The 21,188-nt window shown below is 44.6% G+C and overlaps 1 protein-coding gene across 5 annotated transcripts in view; it reads right to left on the bottom strand.

Moving 5' to 3' along the window:
• Iqsec3 (IQ motif and Sec7 domain ArfGEF 3) overlaps positions 1-21,188 on the bottom strand; it is a 103,728-nt gene that overhangs the window by 64,172 nt on the left and 18,368 nt on the right. For all 5 annotated transcript variants that reach the window (XM_047550721.1, XM_047550723.1, XM_047550722.1 and 2 more), the window contains exon 2: positions 6,842-6,925. In XM_047550721.1, the coding sequence (XP_047406677.1) occupies positions 6,842-6,925 (84 nt within the window). The remainder of the gene's footprint in view (positions 1-6,841; positions 6,926-21,188) is intronic.

Genomic DNA, 21,188 nt, shown 5'->3' with positions numbered 1-21,188 from the left:
GGTTAGAAATTTTCTAGGCCTGCAAAAAGAGGTTTTTCTTTCTGGAGTGAGAAAAGAATATCGAGAAATTCAAACAAGATTTTTCAGTAAATAAAACAAAAACAGGTTTTCCCAGAAAACTGAACAAAAGTGCATTAGCCACTACCATAGCACAGAGAGAGCTAGATATTACTCGTGGTAGCTTTCATCTTGTTGTTCTGGAAGTATAATCTTCAGTTATGTTTATTTTCTTTTACTAATAAAACCTAGAATTGGTTTTCTTTTTTTGTTCCTAAAAATATTCCCCTGGGTCATTTCTCTCTTCAGCTTGGCTGCTCTGATGAGTCTGGGAACAGCCTCATGGGACAGGGTATAGAGGGAGAAGGAAAAGCCCCATACGCTTGAACCCCTCCCTGTTCTCATCTGCCTGGGCTGGCTATGGCCTGCAAAGGACAGACACTTGGTTCAAATCTAGCTCTGCTCTTTACCAGCTATGTGGCCCTCAGAGAAGGCATTCATCCTGTCTCATCCTCAGTTTCCTTATTTGTAAAATGAGAATAATAACATTTGACAAGCTACTCCTGAGGGTTAAGTGAAATAATACTTGCATAGCACAGATCAAGGACTGAATATATAATAGCTTGTATTCTCTTTCCCCTCATGGTAGGATACACAAATAGAAATGTAGAGTTAGAAGGAATTATCTAGTCTTCTCTAATCACACTGTAAAAGTAGCCTTTCCTTAACATGGTATGGTCTCCAGCATGGACAGGTTAAGTCTACAAATACCCTTAGTAGAAAGCCTAGGTCACATGAACAAGCTAGACCTAAAAGATGTCTCAAGAACTGGGAGGGAAAATTGTACAAGGAAATTGGTCTGGACAGAGTTTGCTATAAACTTAAATTTCACATCCAGCTAAGGGGAGCCGGGAGATTAGGAGATCTGGAAGCCAAGCCATGACAAGACATAGCTGTCCTAACAGGATAAGCATCCCTAAACTCAAAATCTGAAATCCAAAATGCTTGGAAATCTGCAACTTTTTGGACACAAAAATGATGTCATGTGTGGAAAATTCCACATCATGAAACTTTGTTTCATGTACAAAATTATTAAAAATATTGTATAAAATTACCCTCAGTCTGTGTGCATAAGAAGTATATGAAATATAAATGAATTCTGTGTTTAGACTTGGGTCCCATTCTCAACATATCTCATTAGGTATATAAAAATATTCCCCTAATTCCCCAAATTCCAAAATCCCAAACATTTCTGATCCCAAACATTTCAGATAAGGAACACTGAACCTGTACTCTCTATTATGTTTTAATAACCTCTCCAAAACTCCAAGCACTTCACACTTATTTTGGTTTTTATGTCTAGCAGGGAAGACACAGATGGGGCAAAAGGTACAGAGGTAGAGTGACAGGTAACACAGTTCCTCAGGGACAGGGAACAGATTTCATTAGCTCTAGGAAACTCTTCTGCCCCCTTTTGTGTGGTCACCTCAGGCCCGGAGCCCAGTGGAGAGATCCTCAGAAGGCCGTAGAAGAAGGAGCAGGCCGGCTCCCCGTACTGCCTCCCCTGCCAGGCCAGCTTTGCTCTGTCTGGCATGGACTTGGAGCAGGGATCCTCCATCCCTGGCAAGCATCTCCCAGCAATGACAGGGCACCATGGGCATCTTCATAGCCTCCTAGGTTCAGTCACAACCTCCCAGCCTCTCCAAAGGAGACAAACACTTCCCCTGGCCTCCCCTGCCACCCACTCCTTCCTGATGTGAGGATGTAAAGACTCCAGAACCCTAGGGCCAGGCAGGCTGGGGAGCCTGCTTCTCAGGCCTTTGAAGGAAGCTAAGGGCTTTTCCATGCTCCTCTAGGGAAGAGACGTGGGATCAGGTCGGAGCCACCCACTTGGCCACTCTACTCCAGGGTGAATGGGTTTCCCAGCAGCCTCCGAGCCTCAGAGTGACTAATGGAGCAGGCAGGTGACGCAGAAGCGCCCCAGCCCAGCTGCTTGAGGACTAAACTGTATCGATTGAGAATTTAATTGCTCCGTAATCGCTGAGTAAACACTGGCTGGTCCATTGATCATGCTTCAGGCCCATCGCAGCCAGTAGGGTGAGTCAAGGAGAGGAGAGGAGGGATGAATGCTCTGGCCATGCTAATGCCGGGCTCTCTGTCAGTCATTCTTGGAAGGATGCCCCTTCCTTAAGGGTATCAAGCGACTGCAGCTGCCAGCAGAGCCTGGAGCCACACTGCAGACATCGCTCTGCCGGCTGGTTAGCAGGCGAGGATGTGAGCTGGGTGTGCCACCAGGGTCAGAGGGGGCCCAAGAGGGACTGTTCAAGCCAGAGTTCTCCAAACTATAAAGTATACTAAGTGGGAAATGCAGACCACAAAATCTTTTTTTTTTTGTTTAAGTGCTGGGAAAATATAAAACCCAATGCATAGAAAAATAAAACACTGAAAGTTTGCATCCTCAAATATTAACTGTAGTTAATTCTATATGAATGGAGTCAATTTTTATTTTCCTCTTTATATTTTTGTGTTTTCCACTTTTCCAACAACTAGCATGTTTAACTAATAATCAGAGGAAATAGATGTTATTTGAAACCAAAAGAAATGACTGGAAGGATTTCTCTTGAGCTCTTAAAAAATATCCAACAGCAGCTCTGCAGAAAGAGGTTGCATTTTGAAATTAGATCTGGGTTCAACTTCCAGCTCCAGATCCGATTAGCAGTGGTCCCTCTGTCAAGATACCCAGCGTCTCTCCATCCCACATCTCTTATCTGTACAGTAGAATCACATCTATCTCACAGAATGAAGGGAGATAAAATATGGAGGGTGCTTAGCACAGCGATCCTGGCATGCTCAATACATATTAGTGTCTCTTCCATTCTGGAGGAAGGGTGGGGAATGAAAGGAAAAAGCTAGCACCAGAAGGAAGGGAGCTAGACCCTCAGCCTCCGGGTCTCCTCTTTCTCCCCAGTCTAGGGGTTAGTTGCTCTGTGTGCTCCCTGGCGCCTCCCCTGTCCTGCCCCGTCCTCCTGCAGCCTCCTCCCACTACTCTAATAGAAGCCAATCTTCCTCATCTCAGCCCCATTACCACCCACGGAGACAAATGGGCTGCAATTCTGCTGGATGCTGGGAGGCGGCTGGCCAGCTCCCTGGTCATTGTTCTGAATGTCACTGAGAGCCTGAAAGGGAGGGGAGCCTGCAGTATCAAAAGTAGGGCTGCAATTACAAGCCTATTCAATTCCCCAGAATAAAGCCCTGTCATTAGCTATCACCAGGGGAGGAGGTGCGGAAGGGGACCCACTAGCTCCCCAACCCCTGGGGAGAAAGAACCTGGCAGGCGGTTTCTGCCCCCTGGCCTGTTGCAAGGGGTCCCATCTCCCAGCTCCCACCTGGGGGCTAATTACTCTGCAGTCATGGGTTGTTTGCAGGGGTGTATGGGGAACCAGGCTCAATGGAGCCCATTATAATCCTACCTGGTGGTCCAGCCTCAAAGCCAGTCACCAGCCTACAAATGCTCTGTTGTACCTGATGCCCACCTTCGGCTTCCCCTTCCAGACTTGCTCAGTTTCCCATGCCAGGGGCATCTCTCCCTGGTAGATAAAGAGTTTCTTCTGAATAAACCCCCAACTGCTGCTCAGCAGGTTGCTGGGGAAGACTGTCCCATACCCCAGCAATGCCACCCTAGCCTCCACTAGGTTGAGACTTCTCTGCCTCTTTGGGAGCATGAGGGTCTCTCTAGGTTCCGGTGTCTTTCCTCCATGCTGAGGGTAAAGCAGCTCATCATATAGGTAAGCTATCCCCAAGGGATAACACAGCCTGAAGTGGGGGCAGGGAGGGGACATATACCTGGGTAAACTTGCACTGACCTTAGCCTTAACCAGAGGAAGAGAAAGTGAAAGCGCTCCCATGACTGCCTGAATCCACATAGCAAAGGCCCTGAGATCTGATTGATTGGTTTGGGATTCCCTATAGTGGTCTACTGTAGAGATCAATTGGTTTATCCCTAGAAATCCTCAGAGGAGGCTATGATCCAGCTGGAGGTTGGCTGAGCTGGTAGGAAACTAGAATGACTGGTAGGAGAAGCCTGGCTTGTCTCACGATTCCAGGGGATGCCGAGAGGGCTCTGTGACCCACTTATACTTGCTTTAGCACCCCACCCTCTAGATGAACTCCTTGGGGAAGTTTGGACCACCCTGTCTGGAGGTGGGACACCTGGTACAGGACAAGGGAGAAAGGGTGGTGAAGGGTCATTGATAGGGTTGGGAGCAGGGATGGAGCAGGAGTCTGATGGGAGAAAACTTTCCTTAGGATGGAATTCCCCCAGAGAAGCCAAGAATAGACAGACCAACTGACACACGTACTGTTGGGTTGTTCAGAAAACATCCAGGGGTCCTCTTCCCAAGAAGGGAAGAAACTGACATCAGACAGACAAACAGACAGACAGACAAAAACAGTTTCTAGGAAACTACAAACCAGACAGACAAACAAGACGACTTGGAATTACTGGGAACCAGAAACAGCAGTTGAAGCCCTGGGTCATCTTGAGGGCTGGTATAACTGCCCCACATAGAGGGGAGGGCTGCAGTGGGCAGGGCTTACAGGCCCTTCCATGAACAATCCAGAGCATCTCCCACCTCCCCAGGTCCTTTGCCAGAGCCCCTCCAGCTCCCAACCTCAGTGTCTGCACATCTAAGGGGAAGACAAACAAAGAACCTTTTGGGAACTAAGGTAATAGATTTCCTAGCATTCACCCCAAACCTTTGGAGTGTCTCCAAAGGGCAGCACTTCTCCCCTGCCTATCCCCATATGCCTACCTTCTCCAAGGCTGCAGGGCACGCTGGCTCCTCCCACCCCTTCCCATCTGGAACCGGGGCTGCAGGCAGGTAGAGGAAGCTGGCACATGGAAGAACTGGAAGGGTAGGAGTGAACTGGAGAAAAGACCATGACAAACCCAAGGGAGGCTCTCTGTTGCTCGCCTCTGCCCAGGCCGAGCTTCCTTAGCATCAAGAAAATGTTCATTGAGTTGAGTTGAACTGATGGGGCAGGGGGTGGGTTGGGGGGCAAACTCCTCCTCCCCTGACAAGGAAGTAAATTTTTAGGAAGGAGACTCAGGCCACGAGTCTGAGCAGTGACAGCCCACAGGAAGGAGCCAGGGCCCTTCTGCCTCTTCCTCCCATGACACCCTCCTGCCAGAGCTCCACTCTTTGTCTTTGTTCCTCTTCTCTTCTACTATTTCATTCTCCCACTTCTCTTCTTCCTTCTAATTTCCAGGTGGGCTTCCCAAGGATCCAAATGGGTGGGACTTGTTTATCTTCATGTCCCTGGGTTTGACCCAAAACTTGTCCAGGAGACTACCCAAAGCATTGGCACAGCATCTGGTCCTTCCCTTTGGCCTCCCATCCTCCAACCTGGTTAGTCTCAGGGAGTCCCATCTCTTCCTCAGTCCTAGATTTAAGGACTCTAAATGTGTGCCCCTCTTTTTGGGCCCACCTCCCATAGTTCCTGTCAGAGTCCTGTCTCTTTCTCTGACCTTCGCTGACTTCCCCTTGAGGGGGATGTGTCTCTTCCATCCTGGAGAAAGAGTGAATTTCAGGGGAGTCAGTGTCTGTACCCCAGGGCCAACAGTACCACTTCTGATAACTTTCTAGTTGTTTCCTATGGAATAAAGAGGGAAAGATCATAGACTTACTGAATCTTAAATATGAAAATGGTGAACATCAGGAGCCAAATGCTCTAAGTTCAAGGGCAGGCTCTAAGTTCCTGGGGACAAGACCCTGAGTCTTCTGACCCTGACCTTCCTCTCACATAAGGTAGAGACAATAACCTGCCTTGTCTGACCTCACCGGGCCACTGGGAGGTCAGTTAGTTTCTATGTAAATGCTACTTTCTTGACAGGCCAACCAGCCCTCTTCCCCCAACACTACACAGATGAGGAAACCCAGGGGAGTTAAATAACTTGCCCAAAGTCATTCCTACATCAGGAAGCTGGTAACAGGGCCCATTTCAGGCCAGAATCCAAGCAAAGTAAAGAACAAGTCAAGAAAAGAGAAATGTGAAGAAATGAGGCAGAAAAACTCATGAAGAAGAGATGAAAACAAAGCAAGAAGGACTGAGAGTAGATCAAGGTGCCATGGAAAGGGACACTGACTTGGGCAGAGAAAAAGGGAGATAGAGAAACACGAGGATGGAAAGTTAGGAGTGTGGAGGGAGGACAGGGCGTGAGGGCCTGATGAGCTAGCAGAGTGCTACAGAGAAGGGAGGCAGGAGACAGAGGAGCACAATGACCCAGAAAAAATGAAGACCAGAGCTCAAGGTAGTGACACCAGCCCTGCCTCACCAACACTCCCCTTTCCTTCCCGCTGTTGGCTAACTCCCTGAGGGTTGAGAAATCCCTAAAATTAAAGTCAGTGACCTTGGCTCCTTTGTGGAAGGAGAAAGATTAGAAAGGAAGATAAAAATCTTTGCTCTAGAGGATGGGCAGGTGCTATCAATGGGTAGAGCACCCACTACGTCCAGACTCACTGTCATGTGAAGTACATATCTCTATATAAAATCAAAGTTCGATCCCTTGATGTTTAGCAAAATTGTATTTTATACAACGTGTTTAGAAGGAAGGAGCATAGGTTTGGAATTTGAACGGCAGGACATAATGATCCTAAAAGTTGGGAATGGCTCTTCTGGGTTCAGGGGGAAAAAGGAGACATGGAAAGATAGGGAAAGAGATAAAAACAAACAAACAAAACCACACAAGACTCAAGAGGAGGCCAAATAGCACAGTGCTGTGTGCTCTGCTCTGAGAGGAAGGGAGATGGGGGTGGGGAAGGGAAGAAGGGCCACTACGTCCCACCTTTGGGAGGCCAGGTCAGAGCAGGAGGGCTTCTGCTCGGCGTCAGCAGCTGGACAGCAGAATTGATGCAGCACGGTCGCATTCCTGTGGGCAGAGCAGATGGAGAAGGTCAGAGCAGGACCAAGACAGGCTGAATCCCTAGGCATTCCTGCCTGGAACCCTTGCTGCTCCCCCTTCCTGGCTTTTGAGCCCCTGTGTAATACTGAGGTGGCCAAACGCTGCTCTGGGAAAATGTTGGCATTGACTCTATCCATCCAAGTCTTTTTCAATCACTCACAGGCCCTACTCAAATGCCAACTCCGTGCAGAGCCTCCCTGACCTCCCTGGTCAACTCACTCAGCCTCATCCCATGCCTCCATCCCTGTGGTCAGCTCCTATCCCTGAATTTTCTATGTGCCTTGCTTGATCTTTTCTCATAGTTCTTTATGACCGTGTTCCCTGCTAAGTTCTTAAGTCTATTCACCCAGAATGCACAGATTCATATGCAAAGGTGCACAGCAGCACTCAGAGCCCTTTGTTGCTTGTGGGAAAGTCCAAGGTGTTGATGGGGGATTTGTTTGATGTAGATGGGAAAGGCAACCCAGGAGATGGAAATCCTTGTTTAGTACCATCTCTATACCTGGCCAGGTGTGTGATATGAATTCACCTTTTCTTGTTCTCAATATATTTACTATTGAATTCAGAGAGGTGAACTCTCTGAAGTGGTTCTCAGCCCTAGCTGCATAAGACTCACCAGGAGATTTTTAAAAAATAATTTTCCAGTGATTTTCAGGGATTCTGAATCACATAGTCTGGCAGGGGTCCAGGGCACCAGGACTTTTTATAAACTCCCAGATGATTCTAAAGACAGCCAATATTGAGAGGCACTAGATTAGATAATTTTCCAAGGTCTCTTCTATTTCTGAAATGCTGTGATTCTGATATGCACGTTAAGCCAACTTGGGTGTTAATGTTGGAATCACTCACTGCTGGATAAAGTTCCATTGACCTGTCACCTTCTCTTCTTTACTAAATGGTTGCTGTCCTGGGTGTTATGGAGTCAGAGAGTATGAGGTCCAGAAGGATTCCCAAAGATCATCTGAAAGGGGTTTTCAGACTTCCTTAAGACTTTAGAACACTTTATCCAAATCAGATCTTTATTGAAAGCCCATTTTGTAAAACAACAAATGCAGAATCGCTCCATGGTTGGGGAACAGGGAACCTGACACCCTACCCTCAACCCCAATTTTGATAGCTGTCTCCTAGGTACCTTCTAGCCCCTAGACTCTGAGATTGGAAACATTGAGTTTGGCTATCCTACTGGAAGAAAGTAACATTGGAGCATACCTCAATTCGACAAAGTAAATTGCAGAGACAGTGTGTTTAAATGAAAAAAAAAAAAAAAAAAACAAGAAAAAATTCAGAAGGAAATTTAGGAATACAGTGTATGCATTGGGGAGATTTTAAGAACAAAACAGGAATCTGAAAAGTCATTAAGAAAGATACGCATATCTAGCCCAGCACAGTGGTACATGCCTGTAATCCCACCTACTCAGGAGGCTGAGGCAGGAGGATGGCAAGTTTGAAGCCAGCTTCAGCAACATTGCAAGACCATGCCTCAAAATGAAATAAAAAGGACTGGTGGTGTTGGTCAGTGCTACAATGCTGACCTAGCATATGTGAGGCCCTGGGTTCCATTCCCAGTACTACACACACACACACACACATCAAAGAAAAAAGACACACATATCTGACTAGATAGAATGAGAACGTGTTGTATGGAAAAAGATTCCCTACTAAGTCAAACGAAAAATAATAGACTAGAAAAATATATTTGCATTACATCCCAGAGAAGACAAGTTAAACCTACGTGGAGCTCCAACACATCCATAATGCAAAGACAAACCCAGGAGAAAACAAAATGAGCAAAGGGTGTGAACAGCTATGGATAGAAGAGGAAATCCAGAATGCCAATAAACATATGGAAAGATGCTCCAGGTTGCTAGTAAACAGGAAAATGCAAATTAAAGCAGCACTGAGATGCCATTGCTCATCAAGCAGGCTGGCAAACATTAAAAAGTCTGCTCACCAGTGCTGGTGAGGATGTGGGGAGACAGGGGCTTTCCTGCACAACTTGTATAGATGTGAATTTTTACACTGGTTTTGGGGAATTAAAAAGGGCACATGTAAGGAAGGAGACTGTATAGAGGGAAAAGAGGGGTGGGAGGGGTGGGGGGGAAGGGAAAAAATAACAGAATGAATCAAACAACATTACCCTATGTAAATTTATGATTACACAAATGGTATGCCTTTACGCCATGTACAAACAGAGAAACAACATGTATCCCATTTGTTTACAATTAAAAAAAAAAAGAAAAAAAAAGATTCTTAACACACACACACAAAAAAAAGGTCACATGTCTTCTTTTAAACAAAAATTTACTTTTTAGTTGTGGGTAGACACAATACCTTTATTTTATGTGGTACAGAGGATTGAACCCAGTGCCTTACCCATGCTAGGTGAGCCCTCTACCACTGAGCCACAACCCCAACCCAGGACACATGTCTTCTGATCCAGCAATCCTGCTTATGGTATTTCATACTTGTAGAAATGCAAGTATCTGTTCCTAAAGGTATTATTACTCAAAATGTTTAGGACAGCATTTTTTTTAACTTGGGAAAAAAGAAACAGCTAGAAAAAACACAAGTGCCCATCAATCATAGAATGATTGAATAAATCTCAATAGCTTCATCCTATGGAATTACACACCTATCAAAGAGCATCAGTTACCACTGTATCTTGGCCTGAATGGATTTCTACAACATATGGCTAAATGAGAAAAGCAGTTTGCAGAGAAATGTATATAGCATGGTCTCAATTTTATAAAATAAACAATGACCCCTCTCCCCTCAAATGTGAATTATATGTGCTATATGGGTACTATATCAGTACACTATATTTTATGAGTGCAAACTAAACTGTGAGCTTTGCTTATTGCAGCAGTAGGAGAGTGGGGAATAAAAGGAGGTTGAGATAGGAAAAGCAAAAGGAAAAACAGTGTTTTGTGTAATGTTAACTGAAAATGTTAAATGTAAATTTCTATTTATGAAATACATTAAAATTGAATATGTACTTGGACAAGAACTAGAAAGCATCAGAAAACAACACAAATATTGATGTCATTTCAGGATGGGATCATGAGCAATTTTTATCTTGGAATTTTTTTAATTTAATAGATTATTTGGATTCTTGATTATATGTAATCTATAGACCACAGATTAATCACTAATACAATTCATATGAAATTTCAAAAGAGCAAGAGCTGGGGATGTGGCTCAGTGGTAGAAATGTGCTCAGTATGCATCAAGCCCTGAATTCCATCCCCAGCACTACACACACACACACACACACACACACACACACACACAATAATAATAAAAAGGCATTAAAAATAACTGATTCTGATCCCTCATTTTATAGATGAGAAAACTGAGGTCTGGTGTGATGAAGTAATATGCCTAGAGTGTCTGCTAGTCCGTCCTTGGTCAGTCTTCCAGCATCCCCCATCTCCCTTTTCCAGCCCTGGTTTCCTAGGGCAAATCAGAAACCTTGGAGAATTGTCTGGAACTAAAAGGTCTTGTGATAGCACCCAAGGCTTTCTGGCCTGAGGAAAAGGGGAAGAAGAGAGGAGGAGACAGGAGCAAGAACCAGAAGAGCTCAGAGCCCAAACAATGGAGGGGCAGATGAACCCTGATATGTGAATAAAGCCCCACTATACCTACCCATACCCCTAGTTCCAGTCCACCAGCTGTGCCTGTACCCAGGACAGGTCTGGAATTCCTGACAAAAGTCATCAAGAGTACAGACAAACACAGCTGTGTTGCCAGTCACAGCGCTGATAGTCTCCTGTTGGCACAGAGATGCCTGGGGGCGCTCTGTTCTGATCCTGCCTGCATTTCCCAGAGGCTTCCTTCCAGGGTTGTGAGCTGCTTCTCTGTCCAGACATGGAGGGCAAGTCCCAAGGGACCTCCCCCACTACCACTAATCTTTGGCTACATTGGCTCATACAGTGGATAACATAAGCCCGAAGGTCCCTGGGCTCAGCCTGGCAGTGCCGTAGGGGACAAAGTCTTTGTTGGGGTTTCTGCCTGTGGGGCCCCTCAGGACAGTTCAGCCTAGAGGGGTGTTTCATCTCCTGGTCCTTCCCCTGTGACTCCTCTGCCCACACCTTGTCCCTTGAGCCCCTGTCAGCCTGGTCAAGGGGATCCACTAGGATCCCCTGACCTTCTCCTGGGGTTTGACCCATGCTGAATTTCTGGTTCTGCTTGGTCTGCCTCTGACCACCTCCCCTGCCCAAGGTCATGGTCCAAGTCCCCTGACTGGGCATGTTTTAGCTTAGTTGGCTGAAGCTTTCCTTCAGTTGTGCAGACTTCTCTTTCCTCCACCCTGAGGGAAAAGTCAAGCAGAGGGAGCTGAAGAATTCATTCCCATAAAAACCAATTTTGAGTTGTGATGAGAAACCCTCTGGGTATTCCTCTCCAAAGCCCCTAGCCCCAGTCTAACTGGGAAAACCAGCAGATGATTTAGGTTCTATATTGGGGACACTCCACAAAACACCTGACTGACACTCCTCAAACTGTTAAGAGTTTGAAAGCAACAGAGACAGAAATTCGTCACAGACCAGAAGAGACCTAGGAGACATGGCAACTGCAATGTGGTGTCCTGGATGGATGGATATCCTAGAGCAGAAAGATGACATTAGTGGAAAAACAGGAAACACAAAGTCTGAAGTTTAGTTGATAGAAATAGATGATAAAATGAGAAGGAAAATATTGATTGTGTCTTAGAACTTAATAGTGTTTACTATGTGGTTTTAAGCACTTTACAGATACTAACTTATTATTCTCACAAAACCCTAACATCAGCCAGGTGCAGTGGTGCATGCCTGTAATCTACTTGGGAGGCTGAGGCAGGAGGATCTCAAGTTTGAGGCAGCCTTGGCAACTTATCGAGAACCTCTCAAAAGTAAAAGGGCTGGAGATACAGATAAGTGTACCCCTGGGTTCAGTCCCCAGTATCCCTTCCCCCAAAAAAATCCAACAAAAATTTGGCATCTTCCTCATCACTCTGGAAATGAGGAAACTGAGGCACAGTGAGTTTGTGAACCACTGATAAAATAAACGAACGTTCACATTCATTACCTCACTTGTGGTATGTGTTATCATTCCCTTTTGTACAAATGAGAAAATAAAGTCTCAGAGGAGGTAAGTGACTTGCCCAAAATCACACAGCTATTTAGTAGCAGAGATGAACCTGGCAGTGGGCAGTCTGCTTTCAAGGATCATGTCCTTTACTCCTCTTCATAAGGTTTTGTGGCCAGTGGGCATTAACATCCTCATTCTCTAAACCTGGGCTGGGAGTCCCCAGTGCCCAGCTCAGTGCCTTAGTGTTTGATTCGTTGATAAAGGTCAAAGTCCCTGTTTGAGTGAAGCTGTAGAGGAGGCCACAAAGAGAGTGTGAACTGAGGGATCAGGGCCTCATTTGTCCTTCTCTGTCTGAGTCTAAAGTTTTTCCTGACACGGCACTTGAGCTTTTGCCTGAATCTCTAGTCTCTGTGACATGGCCCTTCCTCTCCTTTTTCCCATCCTCTCTGGAAGTTGCCACCACAACAGATGGACACTGGACATCAGAGACTGGGAAGAAGCACAGAGGACAGGAGGGAGGAGACAGGTCCCTGGGGTGGCAACAGCCTAGGGCTGGTGGACCATCATGGCCTGTCCATGTTTGAGGTCAGAGACCAAGGGTACAACCTTCTCTGTCTATAGAAACTAGAGTAAACCTTTTTCCCAGTAGGAGGGCCAACCTGAGGTCTTGCCACTGCCTCATTCCAGGAAAGCTTGTGGAATGGATACCACCTGCCCCAGTTCCCCACAAATGGATCACGCCCCCTGCTTGTGTTCGTTTAAGTCCCTTATCTTTCAAAGCTTCAGTTTTCTCACCAGTGAAACTAGGATAATAGCAACATCTGTACCCTGCAGGGCTTTTAAGGGGAGCAAATACCCAGCAAATGTAACTGTGCATCATAAAGTTAAAGGCCATGCAGGTGAACCTTTTATTCATTCACTTTCCTGATCCAGTTCTTCCCTTCCATCAGTTCAAATGACAGAAAGGAAGACAGAATTCTTTCTTCCACTAGTGATGCTTCATACATCCCCGAAGTCAAACACTGCTGCATTTTGTGAGTACCCAGAAGCAGAACTGTCCCCTCAATATAGCAAGAACCAGCTGCTTGCAGAACTTCCTGCAGGAACATGTTCTACATACCTAATTCATCATTAGGGCAGATGGTGATATACAACATCTCTTCATCCCCATTTCATTGTGGTGAAAACTGAGGCCTGGTGCAGAATAAGAGTTCAAGCAAATCCCTAAGATACTGGACATTTAAGCAGAGTACCAAGGAGCCATTGCTAATGGAGAAGTAAAGAAAGAAGAACAGTTTCCATAGGCTGAGTGCAATCATCACACTTTGAGTAGTGGTAGGGGGACATCAGATGTTAGTTAGGCCTTGGAATTATACAGCCCTCAACCTGCCTAACAATGAGAGCCCAGGAAGGGCTTCTCCAAGCCACCATGTCACACAATTCCATGGCATCACTTACATTGTAATGTGAGAGGTTCATAGCCCAAGGAGTTCTGGGGCTGAAGGACACTAGAAATTGGCAATGAAAGGGAACTTTCTTGAGAGGAACATGGCATACTCTTAGTCCTTGGCTCTTGGAGTTCCAAATGAGCCAGGCTGTGGGGTCCAGAACAAAAGCAATTCTTCTACCGACCCTTAATTCCAGGGCCCATATCTTTAGGCACACTCAGTCCTCCTTGGCTTCAGCAATCCCAGGTCTCCCAAATTGATGAGTCTGAGGGGGTTGTGGACTGGACTGTGGATAGAGGTGGTGATCCCTGGATGTGAGGCAGTCTGTGGACATTGATATGGAACACTTTTGCTGAAAATCCTGGCATTTGAACAGATGGAAGGGAACAGCTGTATCAGGAAAGTGAATGAATAAAAGGTTCACCTGCATGGCCTTTAACTTTATGATGCACAGTTACATTTGCTGGGTATTTGTGAGTCCCTGGTTATACTGAGTCTGGGTTGGGAAGGAGCGTGGAGTGAGAGAAGAGCAGAGCAGAAGGCTGCCATATTCCTGGGCCAGCAGAGTGACTGACTCTGGGAATTTGAAGGCAAGTGGTAGAGCAAGACAGAAGCGAAGGATCTGCAAAGAAGCAGTGGGAACCAGAAGGAGGAGGAAAGCTGAGGCTGAATGAGAAGAGGACCCTGTTTCTAAAGAACAAGCAAGCTGAGGGAGGGGCACTGTTAGAGAAAGTAGGGGAACCTAAGGGGCCAGCTGGCTGGTTAGAAGGAGAAGGAACATTGTGAAAGCTTTACTGGTGCCAGGTTCTCAAAATTATGAGAGACTATGAACCTATGACATCCCACATCTGTATTTTGTTTGAGCCTCAGGATTCCACGGCATGGCCATAAAAAAAGGAGAGTGGTTTAGACCTGAGGATGTGTGCAGTAGTGCAGTGGGGGAATGGGGCAGAGAGGTTGGGAGGGGAACTCTCAGCAGGAAAATAAAGGAAGAAAACCCAAGAATCTCAGTGGGGCAACTTTGAAGGAGGATCCCTTATCCACCCCTTCACCAAGCTGGAGACTTGCTTTACCAAGTAAGACTTTCCCCCTAGACTTTGAAAGGAAACATCTAGGGAACCTCTCTAAAGGAGCTGCCTTGAATTTCAGGGAAAGGGAGAAACCATAAAACCACTTCCGGTCACATCCCCCATCCCCACCCTTAACACCACCCTCAATAGTGGGTAAAGCCTAGAAACTGAATTTCTTTCTTTTCACTTTTCTCTTAATTTTCTCACCTCCTCCAGGACGCTTTTCTAATCTAAACATGATAAATAGGAAGAAGTATATCTTTATTATTTTCTGAAGGTTTTCTTCTTCCTAGGAATATGGGGTGGCTGAATAGCCAAAACTACTTTGTGCCCTTGAGACTTAAAATAGACTTGCCTTAATTAAGATAGTGTGGTGCTAGGGGTATAGCTTAGTGGTAGAGCATTTGCCAATGCATGAGGACCTGGTTTCATCCCCAGCACCACCAAAAAAAAAAAAAAAAAAAAAAAAAGGGTGATGTTGGCATGAGAATAGACATATGGGATTGAAGCAAATAAAAGGCAACATACAGCATATATTTCTTCAATTGATATCTAGTAAGAGTGCCAAGATAATTCAAAAGGGAATGTGAATCTTTTTAACAAATAGTGCTGAAACAATTGGATATCTATATGCAAAAAAAAAAAAAAAACAATTGGATATCTATATCCTTGCCTTGCACAATATAGAAAAAAACACAAAATAGATCATAAAGTAAAATAACAGATAACACTTCTCAAAGGAAACATAGGAGATAACCTGTGACTTTAGGACAGGCAAAGTTTTCTTTATAGCACAAACTATAAAAGAAAAAAAAATGGCAGAAGTAGGGCTGAGGGCATAGCTCAGTGGTGGAGTGTTTGCCTAGCATGTACAAATCCTTGGGTTCTGTTCCTGGCACTGCAAAATAAATAAATAAATAAATAAATAAATAAATAAATTGAACTAGACTTCATCAAGAATATTTTCAAATACCAAATTTTGTCTTTGAAAGGCACTGATAAGAAAAATGAATAACTCTTATAACCTAATAAGAAAAGGCAACATGATAGGAAAATGTACAACAAATATGAACAGACACTTCATCAAAGAAAAATAAACACACGAGAAGATATTCAGTCCCATTTGTCATCAGGCAAATTAAAACCCACAATGAAACCCCTTTGAAACGCCCACTAGAGGAACTGAAATTTAAGCCTGACAGTAATGAGTGTTGACAAGGATGTGGAGCACCTAGAACTCTTATATACTTCTTGTGGGAATGCAAAATGGTCCAACAATTTGAAAAATAGCCCAGCATCTTCTTATAAAGTTAGGTGCACACTTGCCATATGTCCCTGCAATTGCATTACTGGGTATTTACCCAAGATAAGTAAAAACACAATGACACAAAACTCTTCATAACAGCAAATGTTCAGAGTAGGACAACAAATGCAACATCTTAAATGCCCATGATCTGGTAAACAGATGAGCAAATTGTAATGTATCCGAACAATGAAATATGTGCTATTCAGCAAGGAATGGGAATCATCTTACCTATCCCAACATGGATGAATTTCATTAAGTATTATACTAAGTGAAGAGATTTAGACTCAAAAGACTACATTTATATGATGTTCTAGAAAAGGCAAAATTATAGTGACATAAAGTAAGTTTCAGCAGCTTGGGAGGGGAAAGATTAATGGCAAAAGGGAACAAGGGTTCATTTGGGGTGATGGAAATGTTCTTTATCTTGATTAAGATAGTGGTTATGTAGCTGCAGACATCCATCAGAACTCATCACACTATACCCTGAAAATAGGTGACTTTTATTGTTTGTCACTGTACCTTAACACAACTCATTGAAAAACAAAAAGACCAAAATCTTTCTCTTTCCCTTCTCACTTCTTACTACTTCAAGAGGCTTTAGAATCAGTTCTTTCTCAACTTCCCTCCACCCTTTGCCCCTGAATCACCTAATTATTAACCCCCTTCCAAGCAGCAGAAAGACACTGTGTTTTTCCTTCTTTCAACTGCTAGATTGTATTTTCAGAGACCAGATGGCTCATCACTGAGCCAACAGAGTGCAGGGGGCCAGAAACTAGGACAATGAGAAAATTGGGGATGTGGATGGTTGAATTGGGGAAACAGGGCCTGGGCTGAGCGGGAGTGCCCAGGAGGTGTGTCAGAAATAGCTCTGGGCTGAAGAAGGAAACCTGGCCCCATTCTGCTGCTCTGCCTCAGGAGGGTAAGGTCATGGTAAGTGAGGTTCCTGTCTTGCTTTGTTTATCTTGTTGAGTTGTGGGGATTCGGTAAGACTGCAAATGTGAAACTACCTTGAGAGAAACATAATAAACCCTGAACAGATGCAAAATCTTATAATGACGATTGTTGATATTATTAGTCTCTGCCACTGAGGAACTCAGCAACCACAGCATGCTTGCAAACAGAGGCCTACCAGAATACCCTCTTGACTTCCTTCTCCTGGGTCCCCCATCTCCTCCTTCAGGTCTGGATTTCCTTTGCTCAGTGGTGCAATCTGACTGTTAATGAGGTACATGTTTATAGCTGTTCCAGCAGCTGGGGTGCATATGACAGAAACTATCGGCCTGTTGATATTCAAATTGTCCAGCCAAGTTTAGTGTTCTATTCCTCCTTTCCTCACTGCTTGTAGGAACCCTTCTTGAGTAATCCTTCCTAACTTCTCTGCCTCCATTTCCCATCTGAAAAATGGAATGAAATGTCCCACACCTTTCAAAACTGGGACATTGGGAATGGAGCTTTGATGCACATTTTGACAGGGACAAATCATATTTAAATTTCTCAAAAGGGTTGTATGAGGATGAAATGGATGTCCATTTGTTACCAGCAGTCCAGTCAGGGAAACTGCCTGGATCCCAGCTAACTGAATTCAACTGCATAAGAAATTGGCAAATGATGAAAAAGGAAACATAAATTTTATGCAGTTTGATCAAACTGTGGAGAAGCAACTAGATTGCAACTGGCTTCTTTGCCAGTCCCACAGAAGCAGTTTGATTTATAGGGAAAAAAAAAGCCAGGTGATATACATACATAGATTTAGCTAGGTTATGTTAATTAGAAACATGTCACAGTCTTAGATTCCCCCGGGTACCTGTGAGGGACAAGGGGAAGCCCCTCAGCCACCATCCTCAGTAAGAGGAAGTATAGAAGTTAAAACAACTTGGAGTTTTTAATATTTTTTCTGAATTTTCAAGTAAAAATTCTTTTATTACTACATTTTTTCTGGTGCAGTATTGTTTTACATATTTATGGAATTTGTTGTTATATATTTTTACACTCATACAATACACAATATAACAATATAATTTGGCCAATATCACTTTCCAGTACTTCCTCCCTCCCTCCCACACTCCCTTTCCTTGACTGGAATTTTTAATTTCAAAAGGGGTCTATTTCACATTTTGTGTCACTATAATTAAATTTCCAATGCTGGGTAATGTATAAAGAAAAGAAGTTAATTTGACTCATGACTCTGGTGATTAGAAAGTGCAAATAACATGGCACCAGTTCTGGTGAGAGCCTCCCAAATACAGTCAAAGATGGTGGATGACATCACATGGCAGAGTGCATTCGAGGTACAGCTCACATGGTGAGAGGGCAAGAGAGAAGGAAGGGGCCAAACTAACTCTTTTATAACAGCCAGCTCTCACAGGAACTTATGGGATCTAATTCAGTTCTCTGAGACCAGCATTAATTCCTTTAGGAGGGTGGGCATGATCCTGCCTGCTAGGCTCCACCTCTTTAGGGTTTCACCTCCTTTCAATACTATTTCATTGGGAACCAAGCTTTGACATGAGTTTTGATGGGAAACCACGTCTGAACCACTGAACTTCTTTAAAGGATTGTATGAGGATGAAATGAATTAAAACACATAAAGCATTTACAATACAACTTAGCTTAATAAGTGGAGGCTATTGTTAATATGTCTGACTTCGGGCTACCCTTGCTTCTCTCCCTTGACCTTGAAAGAGAGGTGTTCATGTCTTTTCATGCCCCATCCTGTTTTCATCCCATTTCCTCCCTCTTCAATAATGTTATTCTTATAGGCATGTAAACATGCTCAAATCATTCCAAAAAATATTCTTTCCCCACAACTCTTCTCCCCTGATTATGACTCTCTCCATCCTTCCTCAGTCACTTCCAGAAAGAGTTACCACTTGCAGGAGTTTCCTTTCACTTTTATCGTCAACCAACTGGCCATTACCTGGGTTCTTCCCCAAGGCCTCCAATAGAACTTTCCCCAGGGACGTGCCCAATGTCTTCCTGACTGCTAGACCCAAGTTCCTAGTTAATTTGACTTCCCTATAGTTTTTGTTAGCCAAAACCTCCTTCCTGAAACACCTCTTCTCTTGACTTCCAGAAAAGTTATCTGCCCTCCTTCTTCTTTTTTTTTTTTTTTTTTTTTTCATGGAAATAAGAAGAAATCAGTTGCCATGCTGGGAGGAAGTCTCAACAACTCTATGGAGAGAACTATGGAGAAAGCAACCAACAATAAACATCAAACTGCCAGCCATTTGGTGACCATCCTAAAGAATAAGTCTTTCAGCCTTATTCAAGACACTCTAGCTCATGCCAGGTAGATCGGGAAGGAACTACCCCTAATGAGCCCTGTCCAAATTGCAGATTTCTTAGCAAAACAGATGCTTAACTGTATTTTAAGTTTGGGAGTGGCTTTATGACACTAAGTTTGGGGTTGGTTTGTTCAAGCTTTCATATCATACTGTGGTTGTGCCTCTGGCCCTAGGAATGCCTCCATTTGGAGTCCATGGAGGAACCACAAAGTCTCTGAGGAAGGAATTTCACTGAGGCCTCTTCTCAAACCACAGGAAATGGCAGGGTTCCAGGAAGCCAGCAGGCTGTGGACTCAGGAAGGCCTGCATTCAGGTCTCATCTTCCCACTGCAATGACTGTGGATTCACAGGCAGATTATCTGAGCTTCTTCAGCCTCAGTTTCTTTCATAAAGGTAAGGCCATCAAAGAACTGATGTCATCAGGCTATTGTGGAAGTCAAACAAGATAACCCTTTTGGTGCTTAGCACAAAGTGTAGCGCATAGCAAGCATGAAAGAAAATGTCTGTACCCAGGTATGCCCTGATATGGATTCGGGCAGTCCAGAGTTCAAAGTTTGTTTTGCCACTTTCTGTTTAGTAGCTTGACCTACCTGAACAGTTTCCTTACATGTAAAATAGGACACTAATAGCATATTATTTTCATCATCATCATCATCATCATCATTATCATCATCATCTACCTCAAAGTGTTTTTATGACAAGTAAATGAATTAATGTATCTAAAGTGTTTAGTATTGTGCCTGGCCCAATTAGTTAGCACTTTTTGCTTCCAGACTCAATTACTTCTCCCAGGCCTGGAGCTACAAACTCAAAAATCTTGCAATAATGATGTGGGAACAGCAGAACCTGGATCCATATCCCTATTTTACAATTAAGAAACAGACCAAGGGTGATGGAAGCCTCAGTCAGGGATTCCAGGCTCCTCCAAACTCCAGACATCCAAATTCTGACTACCTGTGGGACCAGGGCTGGGCATCTCTCCTGGAAAGTTTTCCCTAGTTTGTCCTTGGGCCTATCCTCCAAGCTCTGCTGGCCTCTGACCCTACCTGGGCCAGAGCACTTAACTCTGAGCTCCCTTGGTGGCGTCCCTGATGTACTAACAGGCTGCAACATCAAGTTTTTCTATGCTGGATGACTGTTTATATGCATGTCATATCTCTCTATACTGGAATGCGTTTTCCAGAACACTTCTGTGACCAATTCATCTTTACATCTAGTACAGGACATGGCGCGGTATGTGGCATAGAGCAGATACTGTTTGTAGACAGAATGCATAAGTAAGTTCCTATTCCTGAGGGTGCTGGGGAGAAATGGAGAATCAGATATGCACATACATGAAACACTCACATGCCTGCAAACAAAAGCATGAGTACACACCACAGAAACACTGACCTACTCATCCTCATGCTCAGAGCGGTGTACAAGCACCTTCCACACATCACCTCATTGTAATCCTCATTTTGTGAAAGAGGAGATTCAGAGAGACTAAGATACTTGTTTAGTATCACACAGCCTTGGCATGAGCTTGGCAGTCTTTGGGGAGAAAACCCAGTCTGTAACATGACTGTCAGGGGTCCCCAGCCCCCTCCTCCTTCCATACTCACCATGCAGCCCATTGCAGGCACAAATCAGTGCTCCTTCCCAGCCCTCCAGCTCCATGCTTCCCCCTCTCCTTCCTGCCCAACAAGCCTGGAATCATGTAGTTGTCCAACTCCAAGAGAGTTTGACTGAACCCTAGCATTCTTTGTAGGGAGCCAGGAGGGCTCCTGGTGCCAGACTGGGCAGCACAGCATGAATTACAGAGCTGGGCTGTCACTGCATCTTGCCAGTTTCCCTCATAAGAGACCTCTTTATTACCTGGCAGACTTCAGCCTGGCTGTTGAGTGAAGCTGGCTTGAGAGGACAGATCAAGGCTGTCAGACCCATGGCAGCCCCAGAGGCTGCTTTGCACCAAGTCTTTACTACTCAAGGCCAGAGCAGCACACGGCATGTGCACACCGTGTACTAACCCATCTTTAGTGGACCATGGGTGGCACTGCTTTACCAGGAATGGTG

This window comes from Sciurus carolinensis, chromosome 4 (genome assembly GCF_902686445.1).
Source record: "Sciurus carolinensis chromosome 4, mSciCar1.2, whole genome shotgun sequence".
In the NCBI taxonomy this organism is placed as follows: Eukaryota; Metazoa; Chordata; class Mammalia; order Rodentia; family Sciuridae; genus Sciurus; species Sciurus carolinensis.
The sequence above is the reverse complement of the archived record's forward strand: the minus strand, read 5'-3'. Positions and strand labels throughout refer to the sequence as shown.